Consider the following 18,095-nt stretch of genomic DNA (forward strand, 5'->3'; position numbering starts at 1 on the left):
TAACTCATGATTATGAGAAATGAGTTTGTAAAGCCCTATAGGAATGACAGCTATAGTATTTAAATATTATTATATCAAGTGTAATGATATAAATTATTAATAAGAAAGCAAAATTGAGAACTATTGTTACATATACATGTATATATATGCATATATGTATGTGTGTACATATAACATTACATATATATATATATATAGTTTTGGGAAAGACTGAACAGATTTTAATAAAGAAAATTTCAAGGAAAGAATCACACCAAAATAAAGTTTAAAAAAGACCACAAACAAATGATATATGGAATTCACCATAGATTATTGAGAGAATTCTTTAATTTATGAGATATGACTATATAGTAATACAAATTCCCCTAAGGTCTAAAAACATGTGGAACTTCTCTTAGGAAATGTCTTTGTTTACTGTTTCACAGTCACAGTAGAAAACAACCCTCATTAGTTTATGGTGTCATTTTGTCCAAAAATAATATTCTTCCAGCCTGTTCTTCACCTTACTCAACAGACTTGGCTCTTAGTGACTTTTTTTCCTATTCCCCCAAATTAAATACACCCTCCCACGATGAAGATTTGCCACAGCTGAAGAAACCCAAAAGCATGCCTCCTGAGCTCTGATGGCAGGGCCAAGGAAAAGTCCCACCGACATTTTGAGCACTGATAACACCATAGAATTATCAGCATGTGATTACTCCAACAGACTACTTTGAAGGGAGCAGCACTCCTTTAGATGAAAAAAGTTCTAGTTTCAGCAGGAAAAAAATCAGTCTCATTACATTACTGATTATAGTTCTGATCCACTTTTTGGAAAATGGAGATAAACTGATTGAATCACTGACACCTGGGGGAAAAACAGATGGGTTATCATTCTCCTGAAAAGGTCCTGAAAAAGCCAGGAAATAAGTGTTCAGGAAGTACAATTTCAGTAAGATACTTAATGAAATAATGGAACAAAACTTCTGGAAAAATTCTCAAGGATAGCGGAATAGTGAGTAATCAGCTGCATGTGGTTATGGGTACTGCATCATTATAAACATAGGATTTAGATCAGAAAAGCAGCCTTAGAACATAGAATGTTTGATCTGGGATGATACATAGGATATGGGGCTGGAATCAGACAAGCAAGTGTTAAGCTTCTGTTGTATGGCAATCACTGGGCTAGGGGCTGGAAGAGCTCTACTTTAGACGTCCGCTAGCTCAGCAATTCTTAACCATGTTTTGGTCACGGACACCTTCAGCAGTCTGGTGAAGCCTGTGGACCCCTTTTCAGATTAATGTTTTTAAATGCATAAATTAAGCACATAGGATTACAAAGGAAACCAATTATATTGAAATATAATTTATCAAATAAAAAAATGCATAGACCACAGATAAGAACCCCCAATTCTAGTCCAACCCCTTCATTTTACCCTTTGTTTACCCATCCAATCCCTTCATTTCCAGCTGTAATTTGGTGGGGTGGAGAATGTGGTAAACTGAGTAAACTGATGAGTAAACTGAGTCCCAGAGAGCAGAAAAGACTTGTCCAAGGTCAGCTGAGTGGTAAGTAGCAGAAGTGATATTAGACTCTACATTAGCTGACCATTGCCCTTAACAGTACCCTTCTGTTTCCAGATTTGGTACCTTTGCTTTCTCTACTGCAGCCAGTCTATGCTAAAGCAACCCAAGATTTCTTTTATATGGTCTTTAGACTTTGCTACACTTTGGCTTTTTATCTTTATATCTGCAGTGCACAAAGCAAGTGCTTAATTAGTGGTTGTTGATTTAATTGTAGACGGCTGCATCCCTATAGGTCTGTGTATGTGCAGAAGTGGGAAAAGTAAAAAAAAAAATGAACCAAAAACATTGGGATATTGGAATCTTTGATATTACTGAGGCCAAAGTCTAAATGAGGTCACTGTTCTAAAGTTTTGTTCCTTATGGTAATGATAATAAGCTAGATTGCAGACTGAATTAATAGAAGTCTCATGTCCAGAAAGATTTGATTGTGATCCCACTGGCTTTTGCTATGGTCAGTCCTCACTGATTTGTTGTATCCAGTTCTGACTACCATATTTTAGGAGGATTGTTGACAATCTAAAGTGTATCCAGAGGAAGGAAACCAATGAGATAGGTGGATAATGGCAAAGCTTGTTATATGAGGAACAGTAGAAGGAATTAAGTATGTTTGTCCTAGAGAAGACAAATATAATGTAAAGAGAAATATATTTGGAATCAGATTCATGGCCCTCATTGACACTTATTAGGTTTGTTATTATGGGAAGGTTTGCTCAACTTTCCTCAGCCTTGGTTGCTTCATCCATCAGATGGGAAAAATAATGCTTAATACTACCACACAGGGTTGCCAGGAGTGTAAAACCCTTTGTGAACCTCAAAGTATTACAGAAACATGAGTTGGTAAGATTATGTGGAGGGCATTGCACAATTTACAAAGCTCTTTCCATCTATTATTGTTCCAATGCCCTCCCCCCATGTAAGGCAGCAACAACATGTGATTGATCAGGCAAATCACTGTCTGTTAGGGGAAAGTGGTTGGAGGCTGGCAGTCTCCACTTGGGGCTAAGGTGGCAGAGGTCTAAGTTGGCATGTTGGCAAACTTAAAGTATAGAGTAGTCAATGCACATGTAAAAAACAGACTCTTGGTCCTAGGAGTCTCCCTTTCTCTCCATGGAGTCATCCTGAAGGTTCCCTTAGGTATAGCTTTCAGCTGAGCTCCAAGTATTTGTACCTTTCTAGAGTGAATAGCTGGTCCTTCTCTCTTAAGTCACTACCATCTTTGGGTGATCAGCTTTCAACATTTATCTGCAGGACCTTATGCTGTCATCAACCACCTACTCTAATGGCCTCTGCTACTACCTTCAGGATGCTATTCTGACTTCAGTTGCTGAGGACCTCTGATGGGTCTGATGGTTCTCCTGAATGCACATGATCTTCACCCAGACAATTCCATTTCCAGATACTCATTCATATAAGACAGAGGAGTAACAAAGACAAAAGAAACAGAAGGCCATCTGCTCCTGAACACAGGCAGCTGGGGTGGGGGGTGGGAATGCAGCTTGCTGCCACTCCCTATGTGGCATCTCCTTGCAGCTCATATCTTACCTGCCACCGGGGAGGAAAAGAAAGACTTAGAGAACAATGTCCCTTTCATAAGAGAACTCAGTCCTGGTTCAGGACCACCTGGGTTATCAGTTCTTTTGGCTTTTCAGCCAATTACAACACTTTCTCATCACACAGTACCAGACTCTCAGTTATACATAACTAGAATCAGGCTCCCCTAAGCTTTTCTATATAATCCTTCGGACTATAATTGGGCAAAGAAGTTTATATATGTGCTCTAAGGATTGAGTCCCTGTGGCCAGCCCACATTCTCCTCCCCACCCAACTCCAACCAGAAACAAAGTAGATGACCATTGATCACAGAATGACTAAACAAATTGTGATCTGTCCTATAAATGCTTGTACAAAGAAAGTGTTCTTCTGGAATCTGGGATACTTAGCCTAGATTGCAAAATTTAACAAAATAGAAGTGTGCCATGACTGGTTATCAAATAAATCCAAGCTAGAGAGAGTGAGATTTTCTGGCATTAAAATATATATCTTAAAATTAATATTTAAATGTATTACTTGTGTCTCCCTGAATGTTGCTGCAAAGGAAGCTGCCCCAGTCCTAACTCTACCCATCACTTTGCTTTTTTTTTTTTCCCTCAACCTGACTTTATAAAACCCAAACCTCAGGTCACTGTCACCAAGGGTGAGGTGATAGTTATTCTTGATGATATTGCCCTTAAGCTCTATGGTAACCAAACACTGGAAGAAACTAAACCCAGAGAACATAGAAATCAGAATCTAAATTACTGCTACTTTTAAATACAATATAAAGTACTTATAAAGACATGAGAAAAATTGAATTGTGAAGAATAATCATTTAGAGCAAAGATGCAACACATGAGAAACAACACTATTTAACTTTGAGAAGAATTTCTGGAAGGATTTCTATGGATTTCTGTTAGATTCCTTTATCAATGAGTATTGTCATTGACACTACTGGTTGGTAGTTTAGTTTTCAATAGGAATGACCTTTTTTTATTTGAAATATGCCATTGCCGACTCAGATCAGCCTCGTCAGCACAAAGATTCCGTCTTTCTGCTTGATTTTAACACTGACTGTCACTTCCTTGTAGATCACAGAATTACGGAACATCATAGCAGAACATGACTTTAGGGATTTTCTAGTTCAGTGCCCTCATCTATCAGAAGAGGAAACCAAGGCTGAGAAAAACAAAATGGCATAAAATAATAGTACAGAGCTGTAAGAGATTCTAGAACACAGAGTTGTCAGAACTGGAAAAAACCTTACAGTACAAAATGGTAGAACCAGGGGAGGATCTTGGAAATTATCTAGACCATGCCACTTGCTTTAGAGATGCAGAAACTGGTGCCTAGAAAGTAGGAATCCTTCTGGGATGGCTCCATTTTTCATAAAATGGAAGTGCATTCTAAGAAAAAAAATCCAAGTTTTTTAGAGTGTTCTTGCCCATAATTTTTCTCCTTCAGTATACTCAGCAACTGATATGATGATATAGACAAAATAGGAGAACTGAACGCACTGGAGGCACTCGTGCACTAGGGAGAATTAAGGCAAATGGTCCATTGTATTTAATCAGCCGTCTGAGGTCACAGAATTTAGAGCTGAATGGAGAAAACTGAAACAAGCTTAAAGGCAGAAGTTACTTTTGTTAATTAATTGCTGAAACACACAGTGAGCAGCAGAGCTAAAGTTCAAACTCAGGTCCCCTGACTCCAAATCCAGTGTTCTTTCAACTCAATTATGCCTACCTACATCACAGGGTTATTATGGTGGGTAGAGAAGAAGCACCTTATAAATCTTAAAGCATTATATATAATGTAAATTGTTGTTAAAAATTGAAGGGTCAGACTAGGTGGGCTAGGTTGTCCCTTTCAACTCTAGGTCTTGGATTTCAAGATTATCCTGGGAGGACTAGGATATAGAGCTGATGATATGCCCATGGCCTCATGCTAATCCCCGTTTACTTTCCTCCCCCTTACCCCCAATCATATATCATACACAGACCTAATGTCATTATAATGATGTACATGTATATAACATTTTATCATTAAATACTTTCACATACATTATTTCATATGGTCAGCACAATCCCCTGAGAGAGAGCGTGGTGGGAAGAACCCTAGACTTGGACCCTGAATGCCTGGGTTTGATTATAGCTATTGCCACTTGCTAGTGATACAACTCTAGAACATCATTTGTAAATTTCATCTTCAGTCTCAGAATCCAGAATTTCCTTGATGTGAGTACTCTACTGATGCAGATCACAGCTCCCTTCTGACTTGATAGAAGGTATTTGATGGTTACTTTGATCAGACAATTCATCAGCCTGTGACCAAAGTTGGCCTGAACTTTTTGAACTTAGCTAGGTTCAATGTCCTCAGATATACAGCAAGTCCTTCACTGGATTCTCTATCTTTGTATGACCTGGAAGACTTTGCTGGAGTAATTTTTGAGGACCACCTCTACACCATGGTGAGCACTGCAGGAAGGTTCTGGTCCTTGTCTGTAAAATAGGGTTAGTAAGATTTTTATTAGCTACCTCACAGGCTTACTGTGGAAAAAGTACTTTGTGAACCAATAACACTATATACATATGTATGTATGCATATATGTATGTGCATGTATATGTAAGTACATATGTATATATGTGTGGATGTATTTACACATATATGTATGTATCTGTGTGTGTCTGTGTATATATGTGTGTGTACACATAGCCACACATATAGATACAAACATACATATACATACACACACACACACACATATATATGTATATATGTAATTATTATTATTTTACAGATGAAGGACCTGAGGACCAGAGACATAATCTGACTTGTGCAGAGTCATATAGTCAGTAAACATCAGGGCTAGGACTCAGACTCATGCCTTAAGTCCAAGTCTAATGATCTTTCCAGCATCCATTCTGGGCATCTGATGACAAAACCCTGAGTACAATGAGGACATTTGGGATTTTGCCACAGGCACAAGAATTTTGAGAAGCCAAATATTTAAGCAAAGGACTGCTTTGGAATCTAGAACTAAATTAAATTCAGTATTTTTAAGCATTTGTGCCCGATGAGGGGGATATAAGACAAAAGTGAAACTGGTCCCTCCCTTCAAGGACCTTATAGTTTGCTGAGGAGAAACAACATGTACTTCAGCTCTGTGGTGCAGTGGATAGAGTAGATTTGGAGATAGTAAGATCTGAGGGTCGAATCCTGTCTCAGACACTCACTAGCTGTGTGACCCTGAGTGAATCATTAAACCTCTCAGCCTCAGTTTCCTCTTCTGCAAAATGGGGATATTAATAGCACCACCCTCACAGGATTATTGTGAGGCTCAAATGGAATAACCTAGACAAAGTGCTTTGTGAATCTTAAACTGTTACATAAATGCGAGCTATTATTGTTAGCATTAAATACAAAGTGATTTCAAGAAGATAGTGCTAACAACTGGGATTCAGGAGAGCTTTCCTGAATGAGGTGGTGCCTGAGCTAGTAATTCATTCCCCTCCTCCTCAATTGAACTTGCCTTCATTAATTCTTGAATTATTTTCAAATCATAAATTTCAAACTTGATCTGAGGGCACGTTTTCCTTTTTTTTTCTGCTGGCCCCTAGTGTCAGCATTGTTCTAGTTATAGCTCTGTCTGGGGGAAATGCAGGCACTAAACAGGGCCCAAAGGAGAGGTCATTTTGGGTGGGGTATGTAGGCACACAGAGAAGAAACTTTGCCTCTTCCCTAGTTTTGCCCAGGGCACATTTTGTTATTTTGTATTTACTTTTTAAACAAAGAAATACATTTTCTCCAGTTGCTGTTACCACTCGCTCTGGCAGAGCTGCTTTGGAAGCCAAAGACTTTTAGGCATCAGTATTAAACGCCCTGTTTCAACCCTTTTCCATCTGTTCCATCACTGTTTAAACCATGGAGGAGCAGAGCCAATATATTTGATGCTGAGCTGTCGTGCAACAAATCACGTCAGTGTTTACCCTCCCCTTCCTCCATCGCCAATATTGCTAAGCAGCAATGCCACTTTGAATACCCTAGCATCCGTTTCAACCTAGTCTCATTTGCAGAAAGCCTATTTCTCCTCTGGCGGGCTTTCAGACGGCAAAGCTGACAAAAGTGAATTCTACTTCCTGCTCAGGTAAACAGGAACATGGCCTATTTCCAGCATTCATGGAAATTAGTTGCTCATGGCCACATACACCCCATTTAGAACAGGCCCCACTCATCATCGAACAGAATATGATCCATCTGGGATTTAAGATATGCAACTCTGCTCTTTTCACATGCCTTTACTTTTCTTACAGGTCAGCAGCCCCAGGAAATGACCATGTGTGGCATGTTACAATTTAGCTTACTGAGGTGGGATGATCTTATACACACAGCTAAGGACTCACAATAATCATAGAGAGGAATGTAGTTGAGTAAATGAGCTCTCTATCTGGACCCTCATTTCCCTTTCTCAAAAATGTGGTGGTTGGCTTAAATAATATTTAAGGGCCCTTCCAGCTTTTTAACATTATGTATATTTAAAAATCCCCTAACTCAGATATCTTACATTTTAAGATCCACTCAAATGTTACTATTTGTCCTCAAAGCTCATTGTCAGCGATGACTCTATGTTATAAGGTCCCTCACAACTATAACATGAAGATCCCTTTGAATTTTAGCCTCCTATAGATATTATCTTACAATCTCTTCTAGCTCCCTGATCCTAAATTACACAAGAACGTCAATAATGTAACCATGCAAATTGTTGCAATTTCTATTTTAAATCACAAGATGGCAGTAAGATTTTAACTCACTTGTGTATGAAGTAATATACAAATTAATTTTTATCTCAAAAGAGGAAGAACTTAGTGTTTTTTTCCCCAAAGTACAATTTCAATAGCATGAATACTGATGAAGTCATGAGGAATATTTAAAAATCACAGTAACATTAAAGTTGACCAAATAGCTCTTTGTTTGAAGTTTCATTGACAAGTAATTTCTAGCTGAATTCTAACATTCATAAGAATTGCCTTAGTTATATGTCCCCAGTCAAAGAGGGAGGAAAGTTTATAACTCTTTAAATGATTTCTGACAGTTGAGCAGAGACCATCTTTGAAATCTATACTCTCAACACAAAATCCATGATTTAACTCAAAACATGAATATAGAAACAAAATCGTACTCGACATCTGCCATGATTGGAACCATTCCGTGGACCTGTTCCTATTCAATATTGTGCCATGAGTCAGGATCATGTTTGCTCTGTGGACCAAGGCTCCTTTTCATCATTTGAAAGTATATATTTTACATTCAGGCTTTGTAAATTCTCAATTACCTTATTTTTTTCTCCCATACTTCAAGGAGTCTGTGATCTCACCAATGTGGATACTCACATAGTGACACAGACTACATTCTCTCTCCTTGGTCGTGTCTGTGTTTGCCAATAGATCTTTCCAGAGGGACCCATTCATTGTGCCAGGGACCTTCTCTGAGCTCTCTTAACATTCTAATAGCACAGAGACTGGTAGAATCATGGGGTATATTTGTTGGATGGGGTGCATTGATCATTTTCTCTTCAATCCTTCTTAGTTGCTTTATGCTTTTAGGATGCTTCTTTTGGGAAGCTCTTGGTTAGAAATGAATTGTAGCTGACTCACATCCACCACACATCTTTCTATTTCCATTGAGTTATGCATAACTTTCATTCTTCAGCAATCATGGCATCCACAACTTGCAGCTCTCTAGTGCCATTGGAAGCAGTTTCCCCAGGGTCACCTAGCACGTTCTCTTTTTATTCAGTCCTGGCTCCAGTTCATTGTCCATCCACCTTGGTGTCTATCCAAGATAGACCAGCTCTGTGGGTTATCTATCTAACTATATAGATTAGTGTAGTCAATAGGTCAATTGCCTTCAATCTAAGAGATTGCATAATTAGATTATAGATATTATGGTTTCAATAACTATCCCTAAAGGGAAAAAGCTTTATTACTGAAGCCCTGGCCAATGATATTTGATATAGACATTTAAACAGACTTTCTATGGGTAGTGAAAATAATGGTGATAAATTCAATTTTTTGTAGTGGATGAAAATTTTTAAAAAGCTTTCCTCTCAGTAACTGTATTAGGTAGGTTATGTAAGTATTATTTAACTCACTTTTCAGATAATACTACTACTAATAATAATAACTAGCATGTAGTGCTTTAAGATTTTCAAAGCACTTTATATAAGTTATCTCATTTTATGACCTCACAATAACCCTATGAGGGAAATTCTATTATTATCCTCTTTTTACAGATAAAGAAACTGAGGCAGACAGAGGCTAAGTGGCTTTCCCAGGGTCATACACCAAGTAAATATCTGAGGCAGGATTTGAACTCAGGTCTTTTTGACTTCTAAGTCCAGTGCTCTAACCAATGAGCCATCTAACTATCTGCCTCTAATTTCAAATGAGGAAATTAAAGCAAAGAGATGTTACTGGCTTGCCTAGGTTCACACAGTTAGGAACTGTCAGAACAGGGTCTTGAACTCCAATTCTAAGAACAGTACCCTTTCCACCGTAATGGACTGCATGCATAAAAACATATGTTGTGTATTGTATACTGTCATTTTTACTGTTACATTTACTTGGACTCTTGTTGGAACATAAGCCATGAGCCTCTCTCAATTTAGCCAGCCAGGTTTTTATGTGACACATACACAGTGTATGCCTTGTCTGATTCAAAGTCCTTCCAACTCAGTGGGACCCGTCAGAACTTGGGTTCTGCTAGCATAACATTCAAGAACCTGAGGTCACCTTTATGCTTCAATGAGCCATCAGGATAGTACTTTACTAGGGTACTATTATTGATAACAATAATAATAGCATAGTAATTACAAGTTTTCAAAATAAAATATCTTTTTTTCTCCATTGTTTATGTTTCTGTTATATGTTGAATTGATGTTTTCCTTGTTTGGTGACCAGTCTACCTTTGTAAGTGAAACTACCATCCTTAAAACCTATTCTTTCTTTTAACAGTATCTCAACAACAGGCTGTCCACAGCCACCTGGAGAAGCCATCTACTGCAATTCTGTGTAACACCTGTGGGAATGTGTGCAAAGGAGAAGTTTTGCGAGTCCAGAACAAGTATTTTCATATAAAGTGCTTTGTTTGCAAAGGTAAGCAAGCTTTCAATCAATCAACATTTATTAAATACCTATTGGGTGCTAGGCACTGTACCAAGCACTTTCCCCATCTTCCTTTATTCTTCTTCATTTCAACTCTGTTTCCAAAACCAAATCTCTAGTCATAGATTTTTGGGGCTGGAAGGGAACTTTGTCAAACCCTCTCATTTTACAGATGAGGAAATAGAGACCCTGAGATGAGAAGTACCTAATTCAAGATCACCTACCAGGACCCATTAGCATGGGTCTGAACACAAGTCTCCTGTTCTTCCTCCTGTCCTAATAGTGAGTGACTCAGTATCCCTAGGTACCACAGTTATACCCTAAGAATTGCCATCATGCTATATTGCCTTTTGGTTTTAGAGGTGATTCCTTTCGAGGAACAGATTGGGAAAGGTGACCTTTTGCATACATTCACTGAGAGAGGAGTGTGCTAGGCAACACACTCAGGATCCAAAAAGATCTTAGCAAGCTAGAACAATGGGACAAATCTAAACAAGAAATTTAATAGGGATAAATTTAATGTCTTACCTGGATTTTTTTTTAAAAAAATCAATTTTATAAGTTTAGCATAGATGAAATATAGCTGGAGAATGATTCATTTAAAAATGTGCACATCTTAGTGGACTGCAAACTTTGTGTAAGTCAATGGAGTGATGTGGTAGCCAGACACCTAAAACAAATCACAGGACACGTTAATAGAAGCATAGTGTCCTGAGTAAGAGCAAAAGTCATGCCACTCGATTCTGTCTCATGAAAGATATTGACAAACTAGAACACATGCAGGGAAGGGATGCCAGGATGGAGAAAGACTAGAAGTACCGTAGGAGAGGACAAGTAGAATGATCTAAAGCTGTTTAGAAAAGAGAAGACTTAGGAGCAACACAGTAACTATATTCAACTATTTGAAGATCTCTCATGGAGAAGTGGCATCAAATTTGCTTTTCTTGGCCCTAGGGAGCATCAGTAGAAGTAATAGAATCTATTGAGAAATAGTTTTTGATTTCATATTAAGATGAACTTCCTTACATTTAAAGCTGCCCCAAAGTGGAATGGATTATCTAAGGCTGTAATGAATTCGCAACTGAAGATCTTCCAATGGAGGCAAGATGGACATTTGTTACAGATCATATAAATCATAAGAATAAGAGGTAGTTAATAACATACCCAAGGTTATATAAGGAAATAAGTGAACCAAGAGTGGAACCCAGATTTTCTGACCCCAAATCCATGAAACCACTTCTTCCACTATACCATGCTGCTCGATTGCTATAGAAATTAATAGTATTTGAGATACAAGTTGGGCTAGATTGTCTTTTAGTTACCTTGCAAATATGAAATCCTATTACTCTGTAAGCCAAAATCTGCCCACCTGTCACCTTCATGCATTTTTTCTAGTTCTGCCCTTAAGTTATGAGGAGAAAATTCAATTGGCCTTTAAATGTCACCTCTGCATTGTCAGTTTCAGGGGGGGGCCAAATGTATTGAAACCACACGAGGAAACAGATGAAGTGAAAGTACCATGGGTGGAGCCGTGAACTGGTACAGCCATTCTGGAAAGCAATTTGGAATGATAACTCAGACAGTCACTAGATTGTGTATACCATTTGACCTAGTAATACCCACCACTAAGAGATCAAAGGAAGATGGAAATGCTCCATGTGTACAAAAATATTTATAGTAGTATTTTTGTAGTAGCAAAGAGCTAGAAACAAAATCAATGCTTATTAGTGGGGGAAAGGCTGAATGTGATGGAATTACATTATACTGTAAGAAATAATGGAATGGTTTCAGAGAAATCTGGGAAGACTTGTATGACTGATGAAAAGTGAAGAGGACAGAGCCAGGAGAAAAAAATTATAACAACACTATGAAAAAGGAACAATCTTAAACTCTGACTTAACTCTGGTCAACACAGTGACCAATGGACTGATAGAACTATGATGGAGAATGCTGCCCACCTTTTGACAGAGAGGGAATGGATTCAGGTACACATTTTTGGATGTGGCCAATGTGGAGATTTGTTTTGCTTGACTATGCATATTTGTTGCAAATATTATTTTTAATTTTTTCCTAGTGTGGGAAGAGGTAGAAGGGAGACAATACAAATGTTTGCCAACTGAAAAAAAAAGTAAAATTTAATTTAAAAATATTTTAGAAATGGTTAAGTAAGAGGAAAATCAAATAAGTACTTTGGACAGATCTGCTCTTTGGGTCTCTGTTTCCTCATTTGTAAATTTAAAAAAAGATGGGGGGGGTAGGTGGGAAGAATATTGTAGTAGAGAGTCTTAAGGCTCCTTCCAGCTATTAATGAATTATTTCATTATTCAATAATAATTCAATTTTAGGTAATAAAAATAAAAAAAAATTATAGCACTTAGAACTGGTAAGTAAATTTAGCATTCTGCTTGTCCATGCCCCTAATTTGACAGAGGGATGAAACAGAAATCCAGAAAGGGCAAGGTCAAACTTCAAGTTAGAAGCAAAACCAGAATGAAAACCCCTCGGACAGTTTACCAAGTGAATAAATGGTCACTCAATGTAGCCCCTGAAACAGAGAAGTCTATGTTGAGCATGTTATCAAAGAGGGACCAATGCTCTTTTTCTTTCAATAGAAATGAGGAAAGACCAAGAAAAAGCATGGGTCAAAAGTAAGCAAACTAGCCCTGGGCATTGTGAAAGGCTAGTAGACATGTCAATCCACTAGAGAACCATTTAATAGGCTAATGATGCCCTGAAATTTTACCCTAATGAAATAATCTTTCTCCTTCAGCCAGGAGAAAAGCATGCCTTTATACAGTTATTACATCGTGCGTGATGAATGTACCTCCCATGAATGTTGACTTCTACCTACCCACAAGTCAAGCCTAGCCTTTCGCAGTGATTTTCTGTGTTTTTATCACCAGAATCATTTGTCCAGAGGCAGAAAACAGCTTCCTTTCCATACCCTCTTGAGTTCCTCCTAGCTCTAACATTTTATGTCTGTGATACTACAAATAAAAAGAGCAAGGATATTCTTGAGGAGATAGCATAATGTCACTGTCCTTGGGTTTTATAAGAGTGATAATAATAGAGGCTGCTTATTCCATTTCTGGACAGCTCAAATTGTTAGGAAGTTTTTCCTGATATCAAACCCAAATTGGCCTTTTTGTAGCTTTACCCATTATTCTTGGTTTGTCCAGGCCCCAATGGGACCAAACAGAATAAACCTAATTCTTTCTCCAGACCTTCAGTTTTTGAACATGGCTTTCATGCCTCTCTCTTCGACCTCCCAGTCTTCTCTTTTTCAGGCTAAATAGCCTCAATTCCTTCAACTGATTCACCTATGTCATAGTCCTTTACCATGCTGGTCATTCTCCTTTAAATACTCTCTAAGTAATCAATGTCCTTCTTAAACTACGGCACTAACAACCAAATACTCTAGATACAGTCTAATGGGGATAGAGTATACAGCAGGATTATTTCCAGGAGGCGGTTAGGTCTTACAAGTGCATAGAATACTGGGCCTAGAGTCAGGAGTACTTCAGGTCAAATCTGTCCTTAAACACTTATTAGTTGTGTGATCCTGGCCAAGTCACTTAAACTCTGCCTCAGTTTCCTCAATTGTAAAGTAGAGATAATAAATAGCACTTACCTCCCAGAGTAATTCTGAGGGTCAGATAATATTTGTACAGTGCTTACTTAGCACAGTGCCTGGTATATAATAGATGCTATATAGATGCTTATTCTCTTTCCGTCACTTCTCTTTTCCTGGAAGCCATGCCTCACTTCATATAATCTAAAATTGTATTTTTTTGGGGGGGGACATTTCACAGTATTAACTCAAATTGAGCAGATAGTTCACTACAACCCCAAGATCTTTTAAAAAAATGTGTCTAACCCTATATTCCTCATCTCTTACTTGAATTTTTTTCTGAACCTTAGAAAAACACTTAATACTTACGTCTTTTGAATTTTATCTTATTACATTCAGCCTGATGCTCTGATTTGTCAAGGTCCTTTCAGATTCCCAGCTCTGCCATGCACTGTTGAGCTATCCTTCCTAGCTTGTGTCATCTGCCAGTCTGATGAACAGGAAATAATTTACATGATGACTATAATAATGTAAAGAAAAATGATATTGAAAGACTTCAGAACTCCAATCAATGCAATATCCAACCATGACTTCAGAGGTCTGATGGTGAAGCATGCCTCCCAATTCTTAACAGAGAGATGGTGGCCTAGAGAGGTAGAATGAGTTATATACTATGTATAGGTAGCAAGTTTACAAGGAAAACACATATACCTCCTACTTATAGCAGGGTTAAATGGACTTCTGGGGTTCTGACCACACACACACACATAGACTGCAATTTAACTCATTGTTACATATTTAATTTTATCCTGCTTAGCTCTGTAGCAACCTAAGGCTGAGTTTGGATGATTTATTTCTCATTAATAAACCTGTAAACTCTCTATAATTGACTGAAGCCCCCACACAATTTCATTAAATATTAGTTATTTAACGAATTAGAAAGGACAGCTAGGTGACGCAGTGGATAGAGCACCAGTCTTGTAGTCAGGAGGACCAGAGTTCAAATCTGATCTCAGACACGTAACACTCACTAGCTGTGTGACTCTGGGCAAGTCACTTAACCCCAATTGCCTCACCAAAAAAAAAAAAATTAGAGAAACTTCCTTTCTCGTAGAAATTATTCACTTAAATATTAAATCTACATGTATATATAACTTATTAACAAGTAGAATCAGTAATAAACATAAAGACACATAGTCATTTGTAACATTTTGTCTATGACTAATGTCCCAACCTGTATTACCTCAAACCTTTAGCGTACTAGTAGATAATTCCTTTTACTTTTCTGAAAACACACCCTTGAGTAATTCAATTCACTCCTGATAATGATTAAAGTTTCTTAAAAATCTTAATATTTATCTTCAGGATTAATCCTTTTTATTTTTTGTCATTTCTTCAACAATCATAGGAAATTATCTTTCAACTTCTTTCAAGCACTTCATAGAATCCTCTTTATAAGTTCCTCTTTTTAAGATTTCCTCATAAAATAACACCTAAGACAGTCCTCATAAGGAAGAAGGCCATCCTCATCTTCTTCTTACCTGTTGCATAGATTCTTCTTAGGTTCTCATGCATTACAGACAAAACACACTTTCTCCATGAGAAATGCTTCACATTAAGCCATTTTCTCAACTGCTTCTAAAGTACAGTTCATCAGCCGATTTTTTAAAATCACCAACTCAGAACTGTGTTTCTTCCAACAGTCTGAGTTCTCAGAGAGATGGTAACAGTATCCTTGGTGTCCACAAGATAGATATTTCAAACAAGCATGTGTGTGTATGTATATGTGTCTGTATCTATGCGTATAATTTTTTATTACACATAAAAAAATCAGGCTCTCCGCAACATTGATGACAATGGGCTAATCTCTATTGATGATGGTGAATGAAAGCGATGTACTAGTGTCCGCCTGTTTGGGGGCTGTTTGTCCCCCTTGGACTCCTGCTAGATGACTAGATGCTTTTGACACTATTCATATGTCATCCCCTTAGATGACACACAGCAACTTTTTATCCAGTTATTTATATCCCAACAGATGGACAAGTTCTCATACACAAACCACTCCCTGTTACCAAGTTACATGGAGAGCTTATAATTTTCTTTTCTTCCTGGCAAACACTTTGTTCCCCCTCTTCCGCCTCCCCTCTGTTTTCTCTACAGATTCCAAAATAGTTAACTGGGAAGGCTTCCATTTGTAATTAAATCTAAAACCCTAGGTTTTCTGTGACTGCTCCTGAGTTTAAGCTGAAATTTTAAAATCGAAGGATCCTGTTTCTACAAAGTGAGCCCTGGATTTGGAATTGGAAGACCTAAGTTTGAGGCCCCTTACTCACCCCTTGGCAGCTCACCTCTGTGACCATGGGCGAATCATCTAACCTCTCTCAGCCTTGTTTTTCTAATTTGCAAAATAAGAAGATGTTCAGTTGTTACGATTGGTCATATCCAACTCTTCGTGACCCTACCTGGGGTTTTCTGGACAAAGACACTAGAGTGGTTTGCCATTTCCTTCTGCTCATTTGTTAGATGAGGAAACGGAGGCAAACAGGACTAAATGACTTACTCAGGGTCACACAGCTAAGTGTCTGAGTCTGTATTTAAACTCAGGTCTTCTTGACTCCAGGCCCAGCAGTCTATTCACTGCACCACCTAGATGCCAAGAGGATAGGAAAAAATGATCACAAAGCTCCCTTACAGCTCTAAATCCTAGGAGCTTATCAATCAATTAACTAACAAGCATTTATTAAGTAGCTACTGTGTGCCAGGTGCTATGTTAGGCTAGAGTTACAAATGCAAAAATTAAAGCCTTGCATTCTACAAGATAGAAATCACGTGTTCCATGTACTCATATTGGTGTATATAAAATAAGTGTGTACAAAGTAAATGCAAGTGAATTTGGGGGAAGACACTAGCACTTGGGAAATCAGAAAAGGACTCACCTAGGAACTTACATTTTGGTCTGAGCTTTAAAGGCAACGAGGAAGGGTGTCTAAGAGGCAGGAGATGAGGATGGGGAGCTTTCCAGGCATGAGAAACGGTGTGCAAAGCCACAAGGAGAGAACATAGAGGGTCGTGTGTGACGAGCTACAAAAAGACCAGTTTGGCTGAACCAGACTGTGCGTGAAGGAGGATAAGGTAGCTACAAGTAGGCCTGCAGTAAGATCACGGGTTTTTAAAAATAAGCCTAGTGTAGAGAGACACATGGATAAAGAGGTTAATGCTCTATGCAATAACAGTACAACAAACCCAGACTTTCTTTTTCATTGTCTGTTTTGTCCAGGGGAGTTCGAAATCATATATAGGCCTCTTTCTTAGTACAAAGATCAGGGAGGCTAATCGCATCATTTCATACACTTGTTTTCCAGGTTATGCCGAGAAATGTCAGGCTCCAAGTAGGTAAATTAGAAGGGTTCAACTATAATGCAAAGTGCCTGGAAACTGTTTCTACAGGCTAAGCTTATATTTCAAAATTGTATGTGCATATATATATATATATATATGTATGTATGTATATATACACATACACATAACATGAGTACAAGACTCTTTAACCATTCACTGACTTGTTCATATTTCTAGAGTGTTTTAGGATTTGCCACTTAATGCATATTTTCCCTGCAACAACCATGGAAGGCAGTTAGTGTAAATATTATCGTCTTTGACAGATGAGGAATTGAAAATCAGGGAAGCAGTGTGCTTGAGTTGGGTCTCTGGACTCCCAAGTCCATTGTTCTTTCCAGGACACTACCCTATTTTTTAGATTATATAGAACCTAAATAATCCTCTTGGGCAGCTAGGTGATACAATGGATAGAACACTGAGCCTGGAGTTAGGAAGACTCTTTTCCTGAATTCAAATCTATCTACAGACACTTAATAGCTGTGTGATCTCGGGCAAGTCAGGTAACCCTGTTTGCCTTAGTTTCTTCATCTGGAAAATGAGCTAGAGAAAGAAATGGCAAACCATTCCAGTGTCTTTGCCAAGAAAACCCCAATGGAGTCATGAAGAGTTGGACATGACTGAAAAATAACTTGAACAATAACAAACAATCCTCTTAGACTCAGAATATTGGGACTTCAAGGCACCTTCAAAATCATCATCATCAAGATTATTTAGAGATGGGGACAGAGATCTAAAGAGGGTGAGGGCCTTGCCCATATTGACACAATCAATAAGTCTTTGAGCCAAGCCTTTGAGTCTTTGATCTTCTAGTTCAGAATTCGGGGCTTTATCTATTTCATCATGATGTCTTAACCATTTTGGTG

The 18,095-nt window shown here is 38.1% G+C and overlaps 1 protein-coding gene across 8 annotated transcripts in view; it reads left to right on the forward strand.

The window, feature by feature from the left end:
* ABLIM2 (actin binding LIM protein family member 2) overlaps positions 1 to 18,095 on the forward strand; it is a 301,430-nt gene that overhangs the window by 98,208 nt on the left and 185,127 nt on the right. For all 8 annotated transcript variants that reach the window (XR_003566819.1, XM_027836365.1, XM_027836364.1 and 5 more), the window contains exon 2: positions 10,113 to 10,253. Coding sequence is in view for 7 of the 8 variants with exons in the window: in XM_027836365.1 (XP_027692166.1) it covers positions 10,113 to 10,253 (141 nt within the window). In the remaining variant the exon portion in view is untranslated. The remainder of the gene's footprint in view (positions 1 to 10,112; positions 10,254 to 18,095) is intronic.

The sequence above is a fragment of the Vombatus ursinus genome, unplaced genomic scaffold (genome assembly GCF_900497805.2).
Source record: "Vombatus ursinus unplaced genomic scaffold, bare-nosed wombat genome assembly UNPS02014818.1, whole genome shotgun sequence".
NCBI lineage: Eukaryota > Metazoa > Chordata > Mammalia > Diprotodontia > Vombatidae > Vombatus > Vombatus ursinus.